This window comes from Sceloporus occidentalis, unplaced genomic scaffold (genome assembly GCF_023333645.1).
Source record: "Sceloporus occidentalis isolate IW3139 unplaced genomic scaffold, rSceOcc1.0.p SCAF_2, whole genome shotgun sequence".
Taxonomy (NCBI): Eukaryota; Metazoa; Chordata; class Lepidosauria; order Squamata; family Phrynosomatidae; genus Sceloporus; species Sceloporus occidentalis.
This window is the reverse complement of record NW_028316982.1, coordinates 18048904-18075562: the sequence shown is the minus strand read 5'-3', so window position 1 is coordinate 18075562 and position 26659 is coordinate 18048904. Positions and strand designations below refer to the sequence as shown.

Below are 26659 nucleotides of genomic sequence, written 5' to 3'. Positions count from 1 at the left end.
GCAGTCTGGGGGTGCTTCTGGACTCGTCACTCCGCCTTACATCTCAGGTGGATGCAACGGTCAGGAGCACCTGTTATCAGCTTTGGCTGATACGCCCAGCTGCGACCCTACCTGGGCCGGGGGGCCCTTGAAACGGTGGTACATGCTCTGGTGACCTCTCGGTTGGATTTCTGTAATGTGCTCTACATGGGGCAATCCTTGTACCATACTCGGAAGCTACAACTGGTTCAGAACATGGCAGCAAGACTGGTCACTGGATCCTCCAGGACCAGCCACATAACACCTGTCTTGAAAGATCTACATTGGCTGCCTATTCGCTTTCGGGTGCAATACAAGGTGTTGGCTATAACCTATAAAGCCCTAAATGGCTTGGGCCCAGGGTACTTGGAGGACCGCCTCTCCCCATACAATCCGCCCCGCGCTCTCAGATCAGCCGGGAAGCAACTGTTGAGGGTTCCAGACACAATATATGCTGCAACTGCTCAGAGGGCGTATTCTATCTCGGCCCCGCAGCTCTGGAACTCTCTTCCCGGCAAGCTTCGCTCAGTCACCTCCCTTGACCAATTTAGGAAGAGGTTAAAATCCTTCCTCTTCGAACAAGCCTTTCCCCAGACATTGTAACATCTGTTATCTCCCCACTGCACACTGCACATGCACTTTTGAGTCAGCTAGTCTGTATGTTTTAGCTTGTATTTTTTAAACCTTGTTTTAATTGTTTAATTGTTTTAATTGTTTTTATATTGATGTATTGATTGATTGTTGTTACAATTTGTATATTGTATATAACCATGTTACCCGCTTTGATCTACCCAGGAAAAGTGGGCTACAAAAAAATGATTTATTATTATTATTATTAAAGAGATCAGTCCTTCTCTTCTCTTCTCTTCTCTTCTCTTCTCCTCTTCCTCTTGTGTCATCAAATTTCTATACTGCTTCCAATTTGCACAAATCCCAGAGCAGTTTACACCACCATCAAAAGCAATACAGCAGTGCAACAAAAATAATCACACCATATATAGAGGAATTCTAAACAGTGCATAGCTGATGCCTGGTGAAAGCTAAGACAATGTTTTCAGTAAATGCCTAAAACTGGGGTAGGCACAAGCAGTTCTCCCGGACATATTTGTAGCACTGTACCCTTTCAGATTCTACAGAACATCCTTTTAAAACACCTCAAAAAGTGAACTACCCCATCTGGAGAGAGCGTCTTGTACTTACAGTTAATTTGGTGCCTCTAATGAAATCCATGATTGGCAAGATTCTTTTTCCAATGGTCTCCAGATGTCTCCCTGCTTCTTCTTTAGTGAGAGGGCTGAAAGGAGCTTTATGATCTGGGGGATTGAAAAGAAGCCACACCTGAAATTGTCCTCTTTCTCAACATTGCTTGTCATTTAAAGAGTAAGAACATGTAGTTGTTGTTATTTCATTATATGGCTCAGGCCCATGATATTTGGCAAACCCCATCTCCCCGTATGAACTGGCCTGGGCCCTGAGATCCTCTGAAGAGGCCCTTCTTTCCATCTCACCACCACCACAAGCATGGTTGGTGGGGACATGAGAGAGGGCTTTCTCAGTGGCTGCCCCTAGACTCTGGAACTCCCTTCCCAGGGACGCCAGGATGATTCCTTCGTTGATGGCCTTCCAGTGACAGGTTAAAACCTTCTTATGCAGGCAGCCTTTTTAAAACAATGTACCTAAGGACTAGGGTGTTGTATCATTTTAAGTGTTTTAAAATTTTATATTTTTAACTGTATTTTTATATTTTAATAAATAATCTATGTTAATATTCTAACAATTTAATTTTGTTGTAAATATATCACTTTTCTATGTTTTTCATTGTATTGTTTTTAAATGTTGTGAAGCCGCTCTGAGACCCAGTTCTGGGAAAAGGGTGGGATACAAATAAGTATTGTCATCATCATCATCACCACCACCACCACCACCCCATGATGTTGCAGTATGGAATGCTTCTGTTATGTAGCCATCCTACCAAGCTAGGGACTTTACCAAATGAGACCAAAAAGTGGAATTTTAATGGGATAAAAGTTTCTTTGGCCAGTACTTATAAGACAACATGTCCACCCTGCTGCTGCCTGTTACTGTAGTGCACCTTTTCAATAATGGAAAAACCCCATCAATGAGCTCTCAATCTCACTATTATAGTGCAGGTATTATAGTGCAAAAAGCCTCTTCACTTCACTTTTGACATTACAGCAGTCACATAGCAGAATGAGAGCACATTCTCCTCCTCTCTCCTCCTCCCACTCACTATTCTGAAGCATGTTAAGTCTGTGCCTGTTAGATTTCCTCCCCTCTTTACTGTGTTTGTGTATTTTTGGCAAAACAATAAAATACAATACAAGAAAATAAAAATATTTTTAAATCATTTGTAATTGTTTCTGCTGTAATTATGCAAACATAGGAAAATTAAAAATATATACAGTAACAGGCACAGAGTTAGCCTGCTTTTGAATACTGAGTGGGAGAGAGAAGGAGGGAGGAGAATCAGCCCCCCCCACCCCCAGCACTGACTTCTGTAATGCCGGAATTGAAGTGGAGGCTTATTACACCCAGCTGGGAGTTTCCAAGCAGTTTAGTTGTACGAAAGAAGAGAGGTGTGATAAGAAACATTTTCAAAGCAGTATGTTCCTGTTTCCTTTCAAAACGTGATTGCTATGTTATAACGTTCTAAGTCACCTCTCAGAATATACTATTCCATTATGGCACAGATGATCTTCTTGGGTACTCTACCAACAAAGGTTGGCTCTGAGACAGGACCCATTAGAGCCAGAGATTGCCTCTGTCAACAACAGTCTTGGCAGCTTTGTACAGGTGTTGACACTCCAATAGAAGCTACCTATCTTCTGTCTGGCTCTCATGCACAGGGTTGGCATCAGTACTGGTGGGATGGTGGCAGCAGGCAGGGGGGAATAGGTGGGCTTTTGTTGCTTTGTTGGAACTTTAAAACAAATGTTGGATATCCATCTTTCACTGACATTTTAACTGTGGATCTCTGGAATCCAGGACTGGATGGAAGGGGCTTGGACTGGATGGCCCTTGGGATACCTTCCAACTATATGACTTTCTATTTTGTTACCTGAAAATGTCGGCAACTTCCTGCAAGACATCTTTTCTAGAAATTTTCCAACTTCTTTGTTTCGGAAGCCCAGTGTCAGCAAATAAGTTTGTGGAGAAGGACAAGACCAGTCAGCTGTCTGGGGCAAACTGTGTAGTCCATGAGGATCTGAAATAGGAAAGGAAGAGGAACTTCTGTTACACAGGAGCTTAGAAGAGTGGTGCATATGGCACTGCTTATTTCATTTTTTTTTCTGGATGAAGCTCAAAGCAAACTGGAATGTAAACACTGTAAAAAAATAATCAAGACTAAATCCTTTAATAAACAATATTTATTCTGCTGGAATGATCAAGGACCTTCCTCTTTTTACTTTTAAGAATGTTTTAAGCTATATTCCTTTGGGTGAAATCTCTCAGGGGCTGCACATATTCTAGGGAAGGCAAGGCCAGAATAAGCAGTGGGTAGACCTAAAAGTCTAGAAGGCCATAGTGTCAGGTTAGTCAGCCACTTTATTTCTGCTGATCTCTCTCACTATTTTTCCTGGGATGCATCCACACTGCAGAAATAATCCAGTTTGACCCCACTTTAACTGCCATGCCTCAGTGCTATTATTATTATTATTATTATTATTATTATTATTATTATTATTAACCTTTATTTATAAAGCGCTGTAAATTTACACAGCGCTGTACATACAATCTTTTTAATTGGACGGTTCCCTGCCCTCAGGCTTACAATCTAAAAAGACACGACACAAAAGGAGTGGTGGTGGAGAAGGGGCCTCTCTAGTAGGATAATACATAGAAAATACATAGCAATACAGGAAATGATTCAATAAAACAGGCACCAAAAGAACATCAAATAGTAAGTGACAATTATGCAATGCCTGGGAAGGCTTCTCTGAACAGGATGGTCTTCAACTCAGTTTTGAAGCTGGTTAAAGAAGTGATGGCTCTTGTTCATGGGAGAAGAAGGTTCCAGGAGTGAGGGGCAGCGAGTGAAAAGGGGCGAATTCGAGATGGGACAGAGGAAATCCTGGGCTGAGACAGCAGACCTTGACTACCAGAACGGAGGGCCCGAGTAGGAAGGTGAGGAGAAGGAAGGTCTGATAAGTAAGGAGGGGCCAGCCCATGGAGGGCTTTAAACGTCAACAGCAGGAGCTTATACTGAATGCGGAAAGGGAGGGGGAGCCAGTGAAGGGATGCCAACACAGGAGAGATGTGGTCAGAGCGGTGGGTGGAAGTGATAATGCGTGCAGCCGAATGCTGGACAGAGATTAAAGGACGGAGGTGAGAAAGAGGAAGCCCAGCCAGGAGGACGTTACAGTAATCAAGTCGTGAGACCACTAGGGCATGGACCAGGATCTTGGCAGTAGAGGCGGAGAGATATGGTCGGATTTTGGTAATATTGTACAAAAAGAATCTACAAGCCTTAGCTGTGGTCTGGATCTGAGGGATACACGACAGAGAAGAGTCAAAGATAAAACCAAGACTGCGGGCTTGCTGGACTGGTTGAATAGAAATATTGTCCACAGAGACAGAAAAGGAGTGTTGAAGGGTGGGCTTAGGAGGAAAGACAAGAAGCTCCGTCTTGGACATGTTGAGCTTCAAATGCCGATGGCGCCGATGGCGCCGCCACAGACCAGCTGGGCGCGCCCCCGCGCCAGGAGGACTCTTTGCCGCCCGCGGCGCTGAAGGGAGGGAGGAGTAGAGCCGGTGGGAGCGGCTCTCTCTACATAAGCCGGCCCGCCGGCCCCCAACCCGAGGACGCCGCCACAGACCAGCTGGGCGCGCCCCCGCGCCAGGAGGACTCTTTGCCGCCCGCGGCGCTGAAGGGAGGGAGGAGTAGAGCCGGTGGGAGCGGCTCTCTCTACATAAGCCGGCCCGCCGGCCCCCAACCCGAGGACGCCGCCACAGACCAGCTGGGCGCACCCCCGCGCCAGGAGGACTCTTTGCCGCCCGCGGCGCTGAAGGGAGGGAGGAGTAGAGCCGCTGGGAGCGGCTCTCTCTACATAAGCCGGCCCGCCGGCCCCCAACCCGAGGACGCCGCCACAGACCAGCTGGGCGCGCCCCCGCGCCAGGAGGACTCTTTGCCGCCCGCGGCGCTGAAGGGAGGGAGGAGTAGAGCCGGTGGGAGCGGCTCTCTCTACATAAGCCGGCCCGCCGGCCCCCAACCCGAGGACGCCGCCACAGACCAGCTGGGCGCGCCCCCGCGCCAGGAGGACTCTTTGCCGCCCGCGGCGCTGAAGGGAGGGAGGAGTAGAGCCGGTGGGAGCGGCTCTCTCTACATAAGCCGGCCTGCCGGCCCCCAACCCGAGGACGCCGCCACAGACCAGCTGGGCGCGCCCCCGCGCCAGGAGGACTCTTTGCCGCCCGCGGCGCTGAAGGGAGGGAGGAGTAGAGCCGGTGGGAGCGGCTCTCTCTACATAAGCCGGCCCGCCGGCCCCCAACCCGAGGACGCCGCCACAGACCAGCTGGGCGCGCCCCCGCGCCAGGAGGACTCTTTGCCGCCCGCGGCGCTGAAGGGAGGGAGGAGTAGAGCCGGTGGGAGCGGCTCTCTCTACATAAGCCGGCCCGCCGGCCCCCAACCCGAGGACGCCGCCACAGACCAGCTGGGCGCGCCCCCGCGCCAGGAGGACTCTTTGCCGCCCGCGGCGCTGAAGGGAGGGAGGAGTAGAGCCGGTGGGAGCGGCTCTCTCTACATAAGCCGGCCCGCCGGCCCCCAACCCGAGGACGCCGCCACAGACCAGCTGGGCGTGCTATTATATTCGCCAGGGTTTTTTTTTTTTTTTTTTTTTTTTTTTGGCGAAGGGCTGGCGTTCCTTCCTTAGAAGGGACAGGAATCTTTTTGCTCGCCAGTTTGTTATGGTTTGAGCTGGGTTTCTTTTTTATAATCTGGGGTAATTTTTGGATTAGTTAGTGTTATTAGGAATGACAACTTCTGCTGTCTTCCTTTGTTGCTGCGGGGTTTTATTGTTATTATTAGATTTTGCCGGCTGTGGGGTGGGAATGGGATATGGGAGGCCAACTGTGGTGGCGGATGCATATGTAATGGGAGCCCCAATTGAGGTTGTGCGGGGTAAGGGGAGGTATGGCGGTAGGACTGTGGATAGGTGTTTAGACGGAAGGGGAGATCGATGTGTGATACCTATCTCTCCTTCCTTCCACTTTCCTAACCAAAGAGGCCTGAGGGTCAGCCCAGTCGTACCACAAACCCTGTTTCTGCTCCTATGCAACGCCAGGTCTATAAAAAATAAGACCCACATCGTTTACGATCTTTTGCAAGATAAAAACTGCGACCTGGCGTGCATCACTGAGACCTGGCTGGGGCCTGAGAGTGAGGCAGTGTGGGCCCAGGCCCTTCCAGCCGGGTACTCAGTTAAGGACCAGATCAGGTTAGGTGGGCGGGGGGGCAGTGTTGCCTTGGTCCATAAAAACACTCTCTCCTTAACCAGGATCCCAGTCCGGAAAACAGATCACATCGAATGTATTTACCTGTCCCTGAAGGCCAGAGACAGTCTGGGGATTCTGTTGGTTTACCGGCCACCCCGTGCGCTAACAGATTCCCTGGCCGAGCTGACACAGCTGGTCTCGGAACTGGTGTTGGAGTCCCCCAGACTTCTTGTCCTGGGGGACCTCAACATCCCTTTCGAGGCCAGTGATATTCCAACAGGTGCGGCTCGGGAGTTCATGACTACCATGGCAGCCATGGGCCTGTCTCAATCAGTCTCAGGGCCAACTCATTGTGCCGGTAATACTCTTGATGTGATCTTCAGTACGGACATGGAGGCTCCGTGGGTAGAGATCTCTAATGTCTCTCCCTTGCCATGGACGGATCATTTCCTGGTTGAGGCTAGAATCAAGGCTTCTACCATCAACCCTCCCGGGGGTGGCGGACCTATTAGGATGGTCCACCCTCGAAGGCTGATGGAACCCATAAGGTTCCAAGAAGCCCTAGAGGGATACACGACTGGTTCTGACGGCGATTCTGTTGATGCCCTAGTCGACATCTGGGATACTAATCTCTCTAGGGCTATACACAGCATCGCTCCCAAGCGTCCTTTCCGGCCTGCTTCCAATAAACAACCCTGGTACACGGAAGATCTCAGGGTAAGGAAGCGGGTCGCGCAACGACTAGAGCACAAATGGCGAAGACATCAGCGCTTGTCTGACAGGACACTCCTTCGCTCTCATTTAAGAGCTTATGGAGTGGCAATACGTGCAGCAAAGAACTCCTTCTATGCTGCACGTATTGCGTCCGCAGAGTCGCGTCCGGCAGAGCTGTTCAGGGTTGTGAGGGAGCTAATTCGACTCCCTCCCACCCTGAGCCCTATTTTGGAGCCATCTAAAGCCTGCTGTGACGATTTTAACAACTTCTTTGCGGATAAAATCTCTCGGGTAAGGGCTGATCTCGACGCCAGTCTTTGTGCAGATCCTATAGGAGAGGTGTCCGAAGCGTCCGTGGTCCCTGTTATACTGGATCACTTTGAGTTTGTTAGTACCGATGAAGTGGACAAGATCCTCCGAAGTGTTAGGAGGACGACTTGCTCTCTTGATCCCTGTCCCTCATGGTTGGCAGCTCAGGGGGGAGATGTGGTGCGACTAATGTTGCATCACATAATTAATACATCTCTAAGTGAGGGCCAGTTTCCATCTAAATTAAAATCAGCAGTGGTTAAACCCCTGCTAAAGAAGCCCTCCTTAGACCCCCTGCTTCATAATAATTATAGACCAATCTCGCTGCTACCTTTCTTAGGGAAGGTGATCGAGAGAGCAGTCGCCCTCCAGCTTCAGTCGATCTTGGACGACACCGATTTTCTGGACCCATTTCAAACTGGCTTCCGGGCGGGCTATGGAGTTGAGACTGCCATGGTCGCCTTAGTTGATGATCTCCGTCTGGGCATGGACAGGGGGAGCGTGTCCCTGTTAGTGCTCTTGGACATCTCAGCGGCCTTCGATACCATTGACCATGGTATCCTTCTGGGACGCCTGAGGGAGTTGGGAATTGGGGGCACTGCTCTGCAGTGGTTCCGTTCCTACCTCTCGGGCAGATCCCAGATGGTGGAGCTGGGGGACTGTCGCTCCGACAGGAGGGCCCTGACATCTGGTGTCCCTCAGGGAGCGATTTTGTCCCCTATGCTATTCAACATTTACATGAAGCCGCTGGGAGAGATCATCCGGAGACATGGGGCGCGGTGTTATCAGTACGCTGATGACACCCAGATAATTTTCTCTATGTCTCCGACTGATGCAGTAACTAAGGATGGCATCTCTCCTCTAGATGCCTGCTTGGCGTCAGTAATGGGCTGGATGAGGGAGAACAAACTCAGTGTGAATCCAGGGAAAATGGAAGTACTGGTGATAGGCTCCCCGGTTCCTGGTGGTGAGATCTGTCACCCGGCCCTGAACGGGGTCACGCTCCCCCTGAAGGACTCGGTGCGCAGCTTGGGAGTACTCCTTGATTCGTCGCTCCAGCTGACTTCTCAGGTGGATGCGACGGTCAGGAGTGCCTGTTATCAGCTTTGGCTGATACGCCAGCTGCGTCCCTACCTGGACCGAAAGGACCTAGAATCTGTTGTACATGCTTTGGTAACCTCTCGACTGGATTTCTGCAATGCGCTCTACATGGGGCAACCCTTGTACCAAACTCGGAAGCTGCAATTAGTGCAGAATATGGCAGCCAGATTGGTCGCTGGTAGCTCCAGGTCGGACCATATAACACCTATTTTAAAAGATCTTCACTGGCTGCCTATTCGCTTCCGGGCTCAATACAAGGTGTTGGTTTTGACCTATAAAGCGCTAAATGGCTTGGGCCCAGGGTACTTGGAGGACCGCCTCTCCCCACACAATCCACCCCGCACACTCAGAACATCTGGGACCAAATTGCTGGAGGTCCCTAGGTCTAATTTGACTCGGACCTCACAGAGGGCTTTTACCACTGCTGCCCCTGTACTTTGGAATAAGCTCCCTGCAGAGCTCCGCTCCGCCGCCTCATTAGATGTTTTTAAAAAACAACTGAAAACATATCTATTCCGGCTGGCCTTCCCACCTTAATTTGTTTGTCTGTTTCTCCTGCCCCTTTTTTCCCTCTTTGACCCTGGATTGATGATTGTCTTTGCATTTTTCTACTGCCCCTGGTATATGTATTTTTTATTTTATTGTTCCTGTTCCTGTTTTTGTAATAATGGTTTTAACTGTTGACTGAATTTTATCTATATTGTAATGTTTTTTATAACTTTGTAAGCCGCCCTGATCATTTTCTTGGAAGGGCGGGGTAGAAATAAAATTTATTATTATTTATTATTATTATCCAGTGCGAGACAGCTGTGAGGCAAGAAGAGACTTGCTGTTCAAGCCTTGGAGAAAGGTCAGGGGTGGAAAGATACAGCTGGGTGTCATCGGCATACAGATGGTAGGAAAAACCAAAAGAGCTGATGAGTTTTCCTATGGACAGTGTGTAGAGAGAAAACAGAAGGGGGCCCAGAACAGAGCCCTGGGGGACTCCAACAGATAAGGGAACAGGAGATGAAGTTTGACCATCTGCAACCACTGCAAAAGATCTGTCTGACAAATAAGATCTAAACCAGTTGAGAACAGAGTCTGAGAACCCAAGGTCAGAGAGTATGTCAACTAGGAGACAGTGATCAACGGTGTCAAAGGCTGCAGACAAATCGAGAAGGATGAGAACAGAGTAAAGGCCATTAGCCTTGGCCTGTAAAAGGTCGTTCGAGATCTTAGTGAGAGCTGTCTCTGTGGAATGCCTTGGATGGAAACCAGACTGAAAGGGATCGAGAATGGAGGTGGCTTCAAGAAACTCGAGACAGCAAGAATAAACAACCTGTTCCAAAACTTTAGAAAGAAAGGGAAGAAGAGAAATCGGACTATAGCTAGACAAAGAGGAGGGGTCAAGAGAAGGTTTTTTCAGAACTGGGGAAATGAGAGCATGTTTGAAGTCCGAAGGGAAGGAGCCTGTAGAGAGAGAGAGATTGAAGATATGGAGAAGTGAGGGGAGAAAAGAAGGAGCGATAGAGATTAGAAGACAAGTAGGAATTGGATCAAGAGGACAGGTTGCAGGTTTGCAAGAGTTCAGAAGTGTAGAGAGTTCATCCAAAGAAGCAGGAGGAAACACAGAATTTTTTTTAGGGGAGGGCGAAAGAAGATTATGAGCAGAAGAGAAATCAGGAGGGACTATCTCAGAGCGAATAGTGGAAATCTTAGAGACGAAATAATTAGCAAAGTCATTAGGAGAGAATGATGAAGAGACAGGAGGAGAGGGAGGTTTAAGCAAAGTGTTGAAGGTGGAGAACAAACACTGCGGGCACCTCTCATTGGCAGAGATCAATGATTTGTAATAATTTTGTTTTGCCATAGAGAGGGTGTGTGAGAAGGAAGAGAGAACAAATTTGAAATGGATAAAATCAGCCCACTCTTTGGATTTTCTCCAAAGACGTTCGGCCGCTCTAGAGCAGGACCGAAGAAACTTAATGTTGGGGGTAAGCCAGGGCTGAGGCCTAGTCTTAGAGGAAGAAGTGCGTACAGAGACAGGGGCAAAATGGTCAAGAGTTGAGGAAAGAGTGGAGTTAAATAAAGACATAGCTGAATCAGCAGAATTCCCGAGATTTAGGGAAGAGAGAGATGAAACCAGGGTCAGACCAAGATGGTTAGAGTCAACAGATTGAAGATCACGAAAATGGCGTTGAACAGTATGACGAGGAGGTGGAGTATAAGTGAGAGCAAAGGAGATTAAGTGATGATCAGATAGTGCCAGGTAGTCAGAAATGGCGCAGTTTGCAGAAAGAACTAGGTCAAGACAGTGACCAAGAGAATGAGTTGAAGAGTTGGAATGTGGTTGGAGACCAAAAGAAGCTAGGAGAGAGTTAAAGTGAGATGTTGTAGGGTTATTGGAATTGTCAACGTGGATATTGAAGTTACCTAGGATCAAAGTGGGGACTGAATCTGAAAGGAAGAATGTCAGCCAGGATTCAAAGTCTGAGAGGAACTGGGTAGCAGAACCAGGAGGGCAATAGATAACTGCAACCCGGAGCTGTAGAGGAGAAAAGAGTCTAATAGGATGAAACTCAAAGGAAGGGAAATGATAGCTGGGGGGGAAAGATAGAACTTGGAACTGGCAGGAGTTAGATAGCAAGATACCAACCCCTCCTCCTCGACCCTCAGGGCAGCTTGTGTGGGTGAAGGAGAGACCACCAAAAGAAAGGGCAGCGGAGGTAGCAGTATCATGGGCTGGGAGCCAGGTTTCTGTGAGAGCGAGGAGATTAAAGGATTTTGAGAGAAAAAGGTCATGAATTGCTGCTGCTTTAGGAGCAGCAGAGTGACAGTTCCAGAGGGAACAGAAGAATGGAAGCAGGGAGACAGGAAGAGGCCGAATGGGGATCAGGTTAGGAGAAATGTGTGGAGCCATGGGATTCACTGCTCAGTGATCAAGGGGAGAAGGTGAGACAATGGCAGGAACAGGAAAGAAAAAAAGAAAACCTGTAGCTGGCTCTCTCTTTCTGAGGTGTTAAAGCAGCTATAGAGGCTATTGCCAACTCAGGTCTTCTGAGGAAGAGTCCAATGAAGGGAGGAGGTGGTCTGACTTCCTCTAGAGGATCCCAAGGCCAGGGGGGAGAGTCTTACTTGCTCTGACTTCCTCTAGAGGATCCCAAGGCCAGGAGGGAGAGTCTTTGGAGGAGCACAGGTCTTACTTGCTCTGACTTCCTCTGGAGGATCCCAAGGCCAGGGGGGAGAGTCTTGAAGAAGCACAGGTCTTACTTGCTCTGACTTCCTCTAGAGGATCCCAAGGCCAGGGGGGAGAGTCTTAGAAGGAGCACAGGTCTTACTTGCTCTGACTATAGAATTCTAGGAATTGTAGTTTGTTGTGGCCCCAGAGTAATCTGACAGAGAAGGCTAAATGTCTCACAAAACTACAGTTCCCAGAATTCCATGAATTCAACTGAGCCATGGCAGTTAAAGTGGTGTCCAACTGGATTATTTCTGCAGTGCAGATGGAGCTCTTATCTCTGTAGACATTCTCTATCTCTTATCCCTTTGTCATCCTTCTGCACCTACTCTTTCCCCTCTCCTCTTTATCCCCTCCATTCTGTCACTGTCACAGTCTTTTGGGGGAAATGCCTTTCCATCTCTCTTTCGAGAAAATCCCACTATCATCAATTAGACTTAGACAGGAAAAGCTTCCTTTTATGTGAATGGACCTCTCAGCTACAGAAAACCTTATGATAGGGTTGCCATAAGTCAGAAATGACTTGAAGGCACACAACAATAACACAAACAAAAAAGGTCTCTCCTCCAGCTGAATTTTCAAGATTGTGGTGCAGACTGTTGGGAGGGAAGACTAATCCTTTCTTTGGCTGTCATCCCCCTGAAAAGTGTCTCCTTCATGGCACAGTAGTTAGAAATAAAAAAAAAAATCTAATTGACCAGCAGGAAGAGCTCAGTTATATGTTTATGGGTATAATGGGTCCCCTCAGAACACAGAGGAATGTGTGTGGAAGGGCAAGCTCATCCCTATACATTTTACTGCATTTGTAAGAAGTGCCTATACATAACCTACAAATCACAGGAGGAACAACAAGATTTAAGGGTACTGTAGCAGGAAATGTTATTGTTGTTGTATTTATTTGTATCCTGCTTTCCCCCAAAATCAGGACTCAAAGTGGCTAAAAACCAAGTACAGTTAAAAACTTAATTTAATTTAATGAAAATTAAAATGGCATTATTGTTGCTCTCCACCTCATGGTTACAATTGTCTGCCGCTCATTCTGATGCCTGAGCTGGGCACCTTCACTTGGCCTAGCATTTCCTTTCTCCATGACAGCTTCCCACTTCAGAAAGACATTCCAGAGATGTTCACCTGGCAGGTGCATCCACACTGCACAGTTACAGCAGTGTGATGCCTCTATTTGCCATAGTTTCATCTTACAGACTTCTGAGATATGTAGCTTGGAGAAGGCCATATAGAAACATTTGCTACTAATGCATTCTTAGGGCATTCCCCTGAACCAGAACTCTCTAGCAGAGAATATGAAAAACTCACCAAGCTACAGACTCCAGGATTCCCTAAGAGAGAGCCATAGCAGTTATCAAAGGGATACCAAAGTTGCATCAAACTGCTATAATTGTGCAGTATGGATACAACCATGGTCTCAGTATTAAGCCTTTTTGATGCATCCAACCAAAACTATCCCTTCTCCCTGCTAGAGCTTTCAATTAAACAGCAAGGATGCTTTTTTATGGCTCCTTGAGAAATGTTTTATGTTGCTGAGTTTTAATTGCTGTCTCATCCATTTTGAGGTTTCCAAGGCTTGCCCAATTTTGCTACTCAGCCAAAAGACCAAATGGCATCTCTCACATATAAACTAGACTAGAAATAGAATCTTACATCGACATTCAAGTAAGGAGTAGCATCTTTCATCACAACAGAAAGTAAGAGCCTGTCTTAAGGGACACATGGCAGGCAACCTGGTATAGGCAATTGTGTCCTTCAGCGCCTCAATTTTGATACCACCCCCTGAACCCTCAGCATCTGCTGCCTGAAGCCGCCACCTTACCTAATTATAGAGCTGGCAAGGCATTTGTTAGTTCATTGGTTGTGTGTGTCTTTATGTATATGTGTGATGTTTCTCTCTAAGCCATATGTAGACAGAAACTAGGATATAAAAATAATGCCAAAAATAAAATTACATCAAAATCCATTGTTATAAAATAGTTTAATGCTGGCTGGACCACTCTCTTGGTTGTAAACATCAACTTTGTCACCTGTATAGATGTATTCCACATAGTCAGGATGTTTTTTCGTAAAAGCTTCCCTCAGCTTGTCTATATTTTCAGCCTTTACTTTAGTTGCAAATGGTGTGTACATCACTGAAAAACATTCTGCTCTTGTGATGGCTTCTTCAATCATAGCCTAAAAAGGGGGAAGAAAGATATGGTAGGCACTTTGTGTTTTATAAATACGTGAGCTGCTATTAAAGAAGAAGGGGGGGGGGGAGACAAGAGGAGGAAAACGAAAAATAATTACCTTCATGGATGATATTTCCCCCTTAATAATTGCACAGTCATGCAAAGATAACATATTTTGGGTCTGAATATTAATTAGAGAAAAATTCAAATTAGTTCCAGTACGCATTGCCTATCTTACTCTCAGAAAGTCAGTTTTAATGTAGAATAAGAACATTTGTAAACAGTTTCCACTGTGGTGGGTCTATGCCTTCAATAGGAAGAATAATGGCATTAGAGAAATTATCTCAATGATAATAAGAAAATGAATTTTACTTTCTTTGAAGGTTATATCTACACCACCAGAGATTTTCTTCAAAGGTTGGAGAAATGATTTCAATTTAGGTTGTTTCAAACATGGATTATCCAGAGACGAGGCAGTGCATGCAGAGTATAATAAAAGGGCAAACAATTGATGACCTACATACAACTACTTTTAAAGTTGCCACCCATGGTGAAAAGAGAAGAAACGCATCTCCCTCAAACAAGCAAACAAAAAATCAAAACAAAACTTGTCACGGATTTGCATAAAGCTCATATAGTGCTAATTTATATGCTTAGATAAGAATTTAGAAATAATTGCTATAATTTAAATAGAAATTATTATTACTTTTTTACTCTCATTCTGTCCAAATGGGGAAGGCTGTGACCAGGGGTCCTTTCACACCACACAATTAAAGCCTCATGATTTCCCCATACTACCATGTTCTATCCTACGAAATTCTGCGATCTGAAGTTTAGGGAGGGGTATTTACAATTATCTGCCAGAGAGCCTCACCGAACTACAGACATCAGGCTTCCATAGGATGGAGCCATCACAGTTAAAGTGGAACCATAGTGCTAGAACTGTGTAGTGTGAAAGAGCTTTTGGTAACTTGTGTATCAGTTGTGGTTTAAATGAATCAGTGCAACATACTGATATTGTTTCTAGAGGTCTATTCTTGTTAGGTCTAACAATAAGATTTTGCTGTTCAGCAGCTAACATAAACACCCTTGCTCTCACCTCTAATGGTTCAACCACCTACTTGGTGGCCTTGGGCAAGTGACAGGCACTCACCCTTAGGGAATTTGGCTTTTGAGATGTCAGCAGGCATTATGTGTATTTGTGCATATGTTGTTCTGCCTTCAAGTTGCTTCCGGCAACTATAAGGGGAACCTATCATGTTAGGGTTTTTTTTTTTTTTTTTTTTTTTGGCAAGATTTGTTCAGAGGAGGTTTTGCCAGTGCTTTCCCCTGAGGCTAAAAGCATGTGACTTGCCCAAAGTCACCAGTGAGTTTTGTGGTCAAGCAGGAATTGGACCCTGGAATTGAACACTCAAACCACTATACCACATTGGCTTTCTCAGCAGGCATTGTCTGCTTATTTTGCATAATTTTGCAGCAATAAGGATTAGAAACCTGGTCTGTTTGGGGAAAAAAGAAGAAAGCAAGGTGAGATAACTAGGAGGCTGAATTCGACTCCTATGACCACATTTTTGTGTTTTTTCTAGAATGCAGAATGTACATAACCTAGAGTGTATAATCTAGAACATTGAACTGTGTCTGGAAGGAGAGTCAGTGCAGATATTAGTTGACACATGCCAAATGTTTTGTGACTTGGAAAATGCACACATGACATTGGAAATACAAACCTTGTTACAGGCATTCTAAATTGAGATACAGTCAACACTGGAGCAAGGCTGGGACTGGAAGTGAGAAAGCAGCTAACAAATGTTAAGTCTAATATACACATACAACCAACCAACAGCCATGAGAAGATAGTTACAGAACAATGGCTAAAACCAATGGTTATATATGCACACACAAAGACACACACTTCTCAAAATAAGACCAGCTGAATAAGCAAGAGGTATATTTCAAATGCATCAGTTCTCCTGTCCCAAAGTCCACAAACAAACAGACAGACAATTTTTATAGAGGCTTTTAAAAGCCTAGAAGTAAATAAGTCTAACCAACAGCTTGTGGATTCATTTCCTCTATATTACTAATGTTCAGATGTATCTCAAAAGAGCACCATCCATCAGAGCCGGGGAAAGTTACTTTATGGACTGTAATTCCCCTATGCCCAAACCAGCATGGCCACTGAGGACGCTAGTTAAAGGATTATGGGAACTGTAGTCTGATTTCTATGTATATGTATACTCTGGACAGTGAAGAAAACTGATAGGAAGAAAATAAACTCATTTGAAATGTGTTGGAGGAGAGTTCTAAGGATACGATGGACTGCTAGAAAGATGAATGGGTCCTTGAGCAAATCAGGTCTAACTCTCTCTAGATGCCAAGATGATGAAACAGGGCATGTCATAATTCAGAATATAATGAGATCACGTGTCTCACTGGCACTGAGGACAATACTTCATAAAGTGGAAGTCAGAAGGAAAAGAGAAAGACCACAGTACAAATACGAGGGTCATTCAACAAGTACTTAGCCTCACCGCCCGATGGCGCTGCTGCTACAAAAGAGTTTTACCATTGTGCAGTACATTCTTTTAGAAGCCTACTGTCAAAGTTTCAGTCAATTCCCTTCATTTGTTTTGTTTTGATAGCCTTTGGAAGCGAGCGTGTCGGTCGGTTTTACAAAAATGGAAAAAGAGCAGTATCGTTCGGTGATTCAATTCTTGTTTTTGGAAGGGAAAACGTGCAGCGAAATCAAAGAGTGCTTGGATGCTGTGTACGGTGACTCTTCTCCTTCGATGGTGACCGTCAAGAATTGGTTCAATGAGTTTGTTCATGGCCGCATGTCGTTTTTTGATGAGCCATGCCCAGGTGCCTGTTCTATCGGCCGGAAAGGTGATGGCCACCGTTTTCTGGGATTCACAAGGTGTGATCCTCATCGATTACCTCGAGAAGGGTAAAACAGTCACGGGGCTCTACTATGCCAACTTATTGGGCCGATTCGATGCTGAATTGAAGAAAAAACGGCCCCATTTGGCGAAGAAAAAAGTGCTGTTCCACCATGACAATGCGCCAGCTCACACCTCCGCGGCCGCCATGGCCAAATTGGGCTACGAATTGCTGCCCCATCCACTTTATTCTCCAGATTTGGCCCCCTGTGACTTCTTTTTGTTTCCAAATCTGAAAAAGTCACTCGCTGGGAAAAGATTTGGGTCAAATGAGGAGGTCATCACCGCCACGGAGGCCTGTTTTGCAGACCTCGGGAAAACATATTTTTCAGACGGGTTGAAAAAGTTGGAGCATCGCTGGGCCAAGTGTATCGAGCTAAAAGGAGACTATGTTGAAAAATAAATTGCCACTTTTCCAAAATTTTCGTTTTTCTTTTGTAGGCTGAGTATTTATTGAATGACCCTTGTAGACAGACTCATCCAAGGAAGCAATGGCCCTGGGTCTGCAAGAACTGAGCAAAGCAGTTAATGACTGGGGACCTTGGCAGGGTGACCAGCCATCCTCCTTTTGCAGGACATATCTTACATTCCAACCTTTGGTCCAGGAGGAATTTCAAAATGTCCTCCATTTTGAGCATGTCCTCCATTTTGACTAAGAAGCATGAATTTATACACACACACACACACACACACACACACACACATGCATTTTTAGATTTTATTTTGTAATAGCCTACATTTTTTCTTGAATGGCCCACATCAGATAACAAGTCCAAAAAATAACATTTCCAAGCTTTGCCACCCACATGCATGTGGTGTATCAGGTGGTTGTGGAATCTGCAAGATTCAGATGAACACACACACAATCCTAAAGAGACAGGGAAAGGCTGCCACATGAGCATGATGTGAGGCCATGGAATAATGAATGATTTTTTTCAGGAGGTGATTGAAAACTGGAATTAGGAGGAGAAATGGGATGCTATGGTTGGAATTATAAATAAATGCACTCCAAATTGCAACATTTTGTTGCAGAACTTGCAGATCCTACTGGCAGAGCTTCAAAGTCTTACTCCCTGCAAACAGACCTCTGGGATATTCAAGCTGTACAGATGGAGGCTTATGTGTGATCTGTATACTGCATTTTGCAGGGCAAATCAAGGTATTAAAACAGTCCATCATTCTACATAGAGTTTACAGATCTAAACCAGAGTTGGGAATCATGAGGCTCTCCAGATATTGTTGGATTGGAAATCCCAGCAGGCTCAGGCCTGAAACCTAGTGGTTAATCTCAACTAGACTAGACCCATTGGACTGAATGGGAAATCAAAGTGATTGTAGATCTCATTGATTCAACAGAATAGTCTCACTGGAGCTAGCAGTAGGATTTGGTCTTGCCCAGCATATCATATGGTGAGGAATGCTGGGAGTTGCAGTCCAACAATATCACCAACCACATGATTCCTAACCATGGGGTAAAGTGCATAGTACAGTCAATATGTGGAGGCTAAAGCCAGTGCCACTAGGAGCAACATGTTTGCTATCCCATTGACATGTTTATTTTTATCCCAACTGAGAAAACTGTTCTGTTTGCCTTTCATTTTGAAAAGATAGTGTTGTCTAAAGATATGGCACATTAATTGCATATACAATGGATGAGACAAATTTAACCTAATGGCCATTTTTTAAAAATGGCAATTTGCCTTTAGTGGGGACAAATCAATAAAGGCAAAGGAGGAAGGCAAAGATTTTCACCCTGGAATGACTAACGGGAAAAATCTCTGTGTGGAACTGAGAAATTACCACTTGCAGTTTCACTGACAGACTGAACAGACAGTGTTTTGGATCTCAAGGTCACTCCTCGATGATGTAAAATTGCTCGAGAAGTTATGTGTAAATCTGAGTAATGTTTCCAAAAGCCAAGACAATTGTCTCTGCTCGGCTGGAATGGAGAGGCTTAGGTAATTTGGTATTTGTCTTCTCTTTTGTAATGGACATAAACAGGTACTTTGTGGTGCATTATACCACTTCACTCTCAGCTGAATGCTGCCTCTGATGAAAACAGTGATTTGACCTGTTTGCCCTTATGCAAGACGTCCTGGGAATGAAATGTGCTGGGATGCTATTGCTAGTCAAAGAAGAGATGCTCTTTCTAACCTTCTCTCAGAGGAAGCTATAGGACACAGGTTAACATAAGACAGGTTTTCACCTAGATGGGGCCAGCACATGACATGTTGTGGCTGTGGTGGGGGAAGCAAGTGATGCTTACTTCCTTTCCTCCTCTCTGGGAGTAAAAATACAGTATGCTATTGTTGTTCTGTGCCTTCAAGTAGTTTTCATCTATGGTGACCCTAACCTATTGAACCTACTATCATGGGATTTTCTTCGCAAGTTTCTTGAGGGGAGGATTGGCATGCCATCCTCTAAGGCTGAGAGAGTGTGCTGGCTCTCAAATGCAACAATATTAAAATAAATAACTAATCACACAGTCGGTGTGTATGTGTGTCTTCCCCATGAGGACCTTGCCCCCTGGCTCTCCAATGCGTGTGTGTGTGTGTGTGTGTGTGTGTGTGTGTGTGTGTGTGTGTAATGGCTGAAGTCCTTTGGATTGAAGTTACTTTGTTTATAAATGCTGAGGGTCTCCTTCCCTGAAAGAGAGGGAAAAGGGTCAAAGTGATTGGAAATGGCTTCCAGTTACTGGAAAATCATTACCAGTTTCTGTGACTCCCATCATTGTTGCCTGTCAGTGGTTGGGAAGTGCCAAAAGTGGCCCTCCATGCTCAACGAATACCTAGCTAGAGCATGGGGAAGGGTGAGTCCCTGCATTGTATGAATCTTTGTGCAGTTCCCACTGGTGTAACTGGGATCCAGTACATTTTCACACTTCACGTGGTATATAGCACTTTGATGTCACTTGAACAGTCAGGCCTGTATTCTGTAGATCCTTCGGATTTGTAGTTTGGTGAGACCATAGAGCTTGCTGGCAGAGAATGTCTTCTAAACTACAGTATGACCCCCATATCTGTGGGAAGAGTAGTTGCAGTTCCACTTACCCATACCTGAAAAAATATGTTCTTTAGGCATTTTCTAGGTTTTCCAGAGTGATTTTATGGCATGTTTCCAGTGGAAATTGACTATGCTGGAGAACCTAGAAATGCTTAGTGAGATGTTCTCTTTAGGAATCTCTAGCTCCTCGATCATGACTCTATGGTCAGCTTCCTCTGGAAGTCATTAATTTCAATAGGGCTTGCTATTATCCATGATTTCACATTTCCATGGCAAGTCTAGGAATGTATCTCCCACTGATATGGGGCGGGAGGGCGGGCTTCTAACTGTACAAAGTCCTGGAAACTATGCCATATGAGGAGCGACTTAGGGAGTTTGGTATGTTTAGCTTGGAGAAGGTTAAGAGATGATATGATAGCCCTGTTAAAATATTTGAGAGGATGTCATATTGAAGATATGGCTCCATCTATCCATTCCTTTGTTTATTCCAACTAGGAATCTAGTTGAAGGGATCGAGCAGTCTTGTTTCCTCCTGCTCCAAAGACTAGGACATGGAGCAGTGGATGCAAACTACAGGGAAAGAGATGCCACCTCAACATTAGAAAGAACATCCTGACAGTAAGAGTTGTTTGACAACAGAACATACTGCCTCTGAGAGTGGTGGAGTCTCTTCCTTTGGAGGTTTTTAAACAGAGGCTGGATGGCCAACTGCTGGGGATGTTGGGATATAGAATCACAAGGAAAATGTAGAATGTGGGTTTTAATAGTAACCAGGAATTAAAGGGTTACTGTGTGCCATAATGATTAGGCATTTAAACAGGAAGTGGCATCAAAAAGATAGCCAACAAGTGCTGTAAAGTACTGTCCAATGCTGCCAGTCTGAAAAGCCACTCAGGATGGTGGCTGGAATCTTTGGAGTTTATCAGACTCAAGTTTTGGACCCTGCAATTGCGCTAAGGAAGTGTAAAGAATATTGCGAAATGACTGTTTTGCGCGATGTCTTACCACATTGCTTGCTTTTCCGTCATTCCCCCATAATGTTATGTTAGCGCTACAATTGCGCGAAAGTTGCGATTTGCGTGATGCGAAACCATGCTTAGCGGAACTGTCTACTACACCAGCACCTTCCATTTCTGTCGAGCATTTTGCATCAAAATCCTTGCGCATGCCCTTTGGAGGCTTTGGTGGCATCATGACCTTTGAGCTTCCGGGGGAACGAGGGGGTCCTCCCCATCTTTAGGGTCCTATTTAGCGGAGGGGAGGGGGAGAAGGAAAGAGCCGAAGGACAAAGGGGAATCTGAATGCAAAGGATGACAGAAGGCAAAAGGGGAAACCAGGGTGGCTTTTGGTGGGGGGGAGAGTGGAGAAAGTGATGGAGGAGGAGTAGGAAGGAGCCGTGGGAAGAAGGGAGCCACGGAGGGCATCCTATAATGGAGCAGCAGGAGGAAGATGAAGGACTCAGGGCAGCTCAGAGGGAGGTGAGGGTCGGAAGGAAGGAAGAGGAGGAGGAGGATTGCCCAGGGAAATAGGGCTGTGGAGAGAAGCTGGGGATGTGGGGAAATGGATGCAGCAGGAGCAGCCTCTTTTGACAATTTATGCACATGATTTTTGGGGTGCTTTCTTTCTTCTTGCTCCTGGAACTTAAGCACCATTATTATTATTGTTGTTATTATTATTATTGTTTGTGTTATATGTGGGTGCTACAGTCAGAATGCCTGCGCTGCATTTCCATTTTATTCCCAACTGATTCCATGGGTCAGTTGGAACTGACAGGTCACTCTGTCTCAGCCTCAGTGGAAGGCAATGGCAAAGTGTAAGCAGGAGGAAAGGGGGCAGTTCAGGTCAGGTCAAAGGCAGGGCATGAACAGAGCTCCCATCAGGCACTTTCCTCCCTTTTTAAATAAACTATTTTTGGCAAAATGAACGCATGTTTTATTGTGTTTTTTCCTGAGGAATATATATATATACATTTGTTGCTTTTGTCATTTAGGCAATTGGCAAAACGATACATGCTTTTGCAAGGAATTCAGGGACAGCTCTGAATTGCTTTTAAAAGTCATAAAAGAATGCATGACAATCGCATCCTTTTCTGGCATTTACAGTGATGAATTTATTATTATTATTATTATTATTATTATTATTATTAGTGCAAGAGGCATTCTGGGATAGCAATGAGTGGGGGACACAGGATGCATTATTTTTATTATTAAATATATACACCTCTGTCTTTATTTTTATTTTTTTCCATTATTTTTATTATTAAATATATACACCCCTGTCTTGATTTTTAGTTATTTTTTCAAATAAATAACCTCGCGGCTTGGAGGTTCCCTTTTTCTCTCAGCGCTGCCGCTCTTTGGATGACCCTTTGGGGTGCCTGACATTTGCAGCCTCCTAGGTGTTCATGCAGGGCAGAGGAATGGGGCTGGAATGGATGACCCTTAGGGGTCCCTGACATTTGCAGCCTCCTAGGTGTTCATGCAGGGCAGAGGAATGGGGCTGGAATGGATGACCCTTAAGTGCCCCTTACACTTGCAGCTTCCTAGGTGTTCATGCAGGACAGAGGAATGGGGCTGGAATGGATGACCCTTAGGGGCCCCTGACATTTGCAGCCTCCTAGGTGTTCATGCAGGGCAGAGGAATGGGGCTGGAATGGATGACCCTTAGGGGCCCCTGACATTTGCAGCCTCCTAGGTGTTCATGCAGGGCAGAGGAATGGGGCTGGAATGGATGACCCTTAGGGGTCCCTGACATTTGCAGTCTCCTAGGTGTTCTTGCAGGGCAGAGGAAAGGGGGTGGAATGTATGACCCTTAGGTCCCTTATTTTTTTCATTTTTTATTATTAAATAAAATGGAATGGATGACCCCTAGGGGCCCTTTTCATTTGCAGCCTCCTAGGTGTCCATGCAGGACAGAGGAATGGGGCAGCCTCCTAGGTGTCAATGCTGGAAAGTGGAATGGGGCTGGAATGGATGACCCCTGGGGGTTTCTTACATTGGAAGCCTCCTAGGTGTTCATGCAAGACAGAGCCACCCCCCCCCCCCCGGGGGTTGTCCTGAAAGGAAGGCCACCGGAAGGGAATGGGGTCAAAAAACAGCCCAGCATCATGGGAACTTTGCAATCAGTAACTTTAGCATTGCGTTGCGCTGCTGCCTACCACACCAAACCATTTCGCAACACATTTCGCAAGATAACGGAAGACCATGGCCGGGCTTCCACTTTTGCCCGCAATGCCCAAAAAGGGGAGGAATGACGCTTAAACTACAGGAGCGTTGCGCAACGGGCTCCCATAGAAATGAATGGTGTCTGGAAGAACATCACGCTTTCACATTATAGCGCAACGTTGGTGATGCTAACATTGCGCGATAGGCAGGAAAAATCGCCAAAAACTTGCATCTGATAAACTCCTTTGTGACACCAGATGGAGAGGCAAGGCCTAGTAGGCCTCACGGAGCCTTTGCTCGAGTAGTGACCAGCATTTTAGCTCAGAGCGGTTTGTTACTAATGTGGATGCTGTCGATGTATATATTGTTGTACACAGTGGAACTTCTTCTAAGAATAAAAGCCTCATCTGAGAGATGTTTACAGTGAGAAAGGGAGAGGTGTTTCTCCAGCTCACAAGCTGCTGACTACAGTCACGAAGGTGGAAAATCTGGTACCAAACGTTGATGTGTTGCCTCACACGCTGCGCAACATCAAAAGCGTTTTAACAGGGGCTGCTTTGACTGGGTATTCCTGCATGGATGGTAGAGTGTTGGACGTGATGGCCCTTGAGATCTCTTCCAGCTCTAGGACTTTATGAAATCCCAGGATTTCCCAGAATGGAGCTATGACGATTAAGCTGGTACCAGCATGTTATAATTGTGTAGCTGTCACTGATGATGATGATGATGATTTCTCCTCCTCCTCCTCCTCCTCCTCCTCCTGCTCCTCCTTCTGCTTGTGTTTCCTCTTCCTGGTGAAACACTTGAGGTTACTGCAGGTTCTGAACTTCCCTGATTCTTTGCATCCTGTGTATGAGGTGCTTTGATATGAAGCTTTTGCCAGCACTTTGCTTGCATGATTTGCTTTTTGTTTAACCCGTCTTGACTCCAGGTAGGAGTGGGGTAGAGGGAGGAGTCATGCTAGCAAAGCTTCTTAATGCCATCCAAAGTCCAAATACAACAAAAGTGGTGGTTCTATGAGATGGAAACATCATTAAAGGGTTTCTGAAAGGGGTAAAGCAAGAGATGAGATCCTGGTAAGTGTAGGCTAACCCATTTCTTTTCTCCCCATAATATTTGCCACATCTGTCATAGCTATTTGCTTTGCCATCCTAGATTTGTGTTTCTCTAGAGCCTTTATGGACATAAAATCCTGAGTCCATGTTTCATGATCAGAAGAAAAAGGGAAAGTTTTTTTAAAAAAAATATTTTGAAGAATACATGACATATCCTTCCTGGTGTATCACCCACACAGAATGACTTAAATCAGTGTTCATGCCTCTCCTCTGGAACAATCTTTTCCAGCAGTTATTCTTTACAATATGCACAAGATATTGTCTGCAGGAAGAGACACTGATTGTGTTGAGGGTCACAGCAGAGCAGACCAAAGCAAAGCAAAGCAGTCAAAAGCACAACAAAACCAACGCTTCTTCTACAGACCCCTGAGAATCCCTGCACTGGAATTCATGAAGCTGCTTTATTCTGAATCACATTATCAGCCTTTCTAGCCCAGAGGCCCTTTTGCACTGCACAGTTGATAGCGATATGTTCCATTTTAACTGACATGGCACCATCCTATGGAATCCTGAGATTTGCACTTTAAAGAGGGGAGTATTCTGGCCATGCCAAATACCCTAAAAGCTGATGCTGTAGGCTAAGCAGGATCAGCCCTGATTAATATTTGGATGGGAGACTATCAATGAATAACAAGTGCTGCAGGCTGTATACCAACAAAACCACCTTTGAGTATTTCTTGCCTAAGAAAACCCTATGAAATTCATGCGGGGGGGGGGGGATGTCTCCATAAATCAGCAGGTGACTTGAAGGCACATGCATGTGCACGCACACACACACATTTACAATTCTCAGCCAGGGAGCTCTTCTGTCCTATCAAACAACAAAGTCCAGGATTCCATAGGATACAACCATGGCAGTCAGTGTGAAATAATAAGGCTATGATGGTGTAATGGGAAAGGGAAAGGGGAGAGAGAGTCTTTCAGTCTTTGGTGTATGGTAGCACACAAACTATAAGATGACAAGTTCCTGTCCTAAGGAACTTACAATCTAAAATTCAACATGGGCAAACTATAGAAGATAGGGTATGTGTGCAGAATGGAGGAAGGGGGTAAAAGAAGGAAGCTATAAGTGGTTGCTTCCATTATACATGCTCAGGCTTAGTTACATGTTAATGTAATCCCTATGAATGATTGGTTTGGCCAAGTTGATGGGGAACCCCTATGGAATGGGTTGTATTTATCAGTTCAGTGTGAAAAGAAAGAGAGAAGAAAGAAGTTGTATTTGTCAAGGATAATGATTAACTCCTATGTATCTTGAATTAAGGCTTGAAGGTTGCTTCCATAACTGCTGAGCAGCAAGATTTCTGTAAGTAAGCCCTGCACTGCTGCTTTGTTGGGTGCATGGAAGACTGTCCAAAGCCTCCGCTAATGTTGCTGGTTTCTTTTTTTTAAAAAATGTTTACATAAATCTGTACAATGTATAAACTTTTGTAATTGTGTTTGGAATATTCATTATAGGCCCCATGCTTGTTCTGCATCAATTTTGTCTTACTCTCAGGTTTGATGGGGGCCAATATTCCAAGCACAATTTAATAATTTTTTAAAAATTAAATTTATGCCTTGGAGGTAGAGAAGAACTGCTGGCCCTCATCCCCTTCCCCTCCACCACTCCCTTCTCCCTTTGTGTCATGTCTTTTTAGATTGTAAGCCTGAGGGTAGGGAACCACCTAATTAAAAGATTGTATGTACAGCGCTGTGTAAATTTAAAGCGCCTTATAAATAAAGGTTAATAATAATAATAATAATAATAATAATAATAATAATAATAATGAATTTACACTTAAAGTGTGCAAAGCAGAAAAGGGACAAAGGCTTGTGTCTCTTGAGAAACACAGTCTAAACAGGACTGGGGAAGAGAAAGTACATTGACAATCTCACAGTCAGTAGCCAGTTGGTGCTTCCTTTCACAACTTGCTTTTCCCATTTTCTATATGACCAGTTGTGGAGTTGGTTTTTCAGTGTTCCTCTTAGTAGAGAGAGGGCTGCATTTTTGTACCAAATGTGGCAAACGTCTTTCCAGACCAAGGCACTACAGCTCTGAAAACCGTGTCCATCGCTGTCCTCACCCTTTACAAGCTTTAGTGCAGAAATCAGATTTGTGAGGTTTCTGACCTTTGCCAAAGCCCAAGGCACACAGTCTTCTTAACTTATCACTGACAAACATGCAGGCAACAAACACCAGAGGCACAAGGTTGGATTTGCACATCCTGGTATTTCACTGATAGATAGGCAAGCTGGGCTTCATGGAGAGCAGGCTAAAATAAAAGCTGGATAACCTATTTCAAGGAAGGCAGTGGACTCAAAATGGAAAAGTCAGGTGAAAGAGAAACGTATGTGTGTGTGTTTAAAACTATAGGTACAGGACCTAGGTAACTGTAGGTACAGGACCCAGAACAATGGATGCAAGCTACAGGAAAAAAGATTCCACCTCAACATTAAGAGGAAC

General features: G+C 45.3%; 1 protein-coding gene across 4 annotated transcripts in view; it reads right to left on the bottom strand.

The window, feature by feature from the left end:
• Positions 1-26659, bottom strand: part of SPATA16 (spermatogenesis associated 16) — a 253112-nt gene that overhangs the window by 65086 nt on the left and 161367 nt on the right. For 3 of the 4 annotated variants that reach the window (XM_089507589.1, XM_089507602.1, XM_089507606.1), the window contains exons 6-9: positions 14111-14173; positions 13849-13996; positions 3098-3244; positions 1219-1331 (exon numbers count right to left, since the gene is read on the bottom strand). In XM_089507589.1, the coding sequence (XP_089363715.1) occupies positions 1219-1331; positions 3098-3244; positions 13849-13996; positions 14111-14173 (471 nt within the window). The remainder of the gene's footprint in view (positions 1-1218; positions 1332-3097; positions 3245-13848; positions 13997-14110; positions 14174-26659) is intronic. The other variant, XM_089507596.1, reaches the window with a different exon arrangement.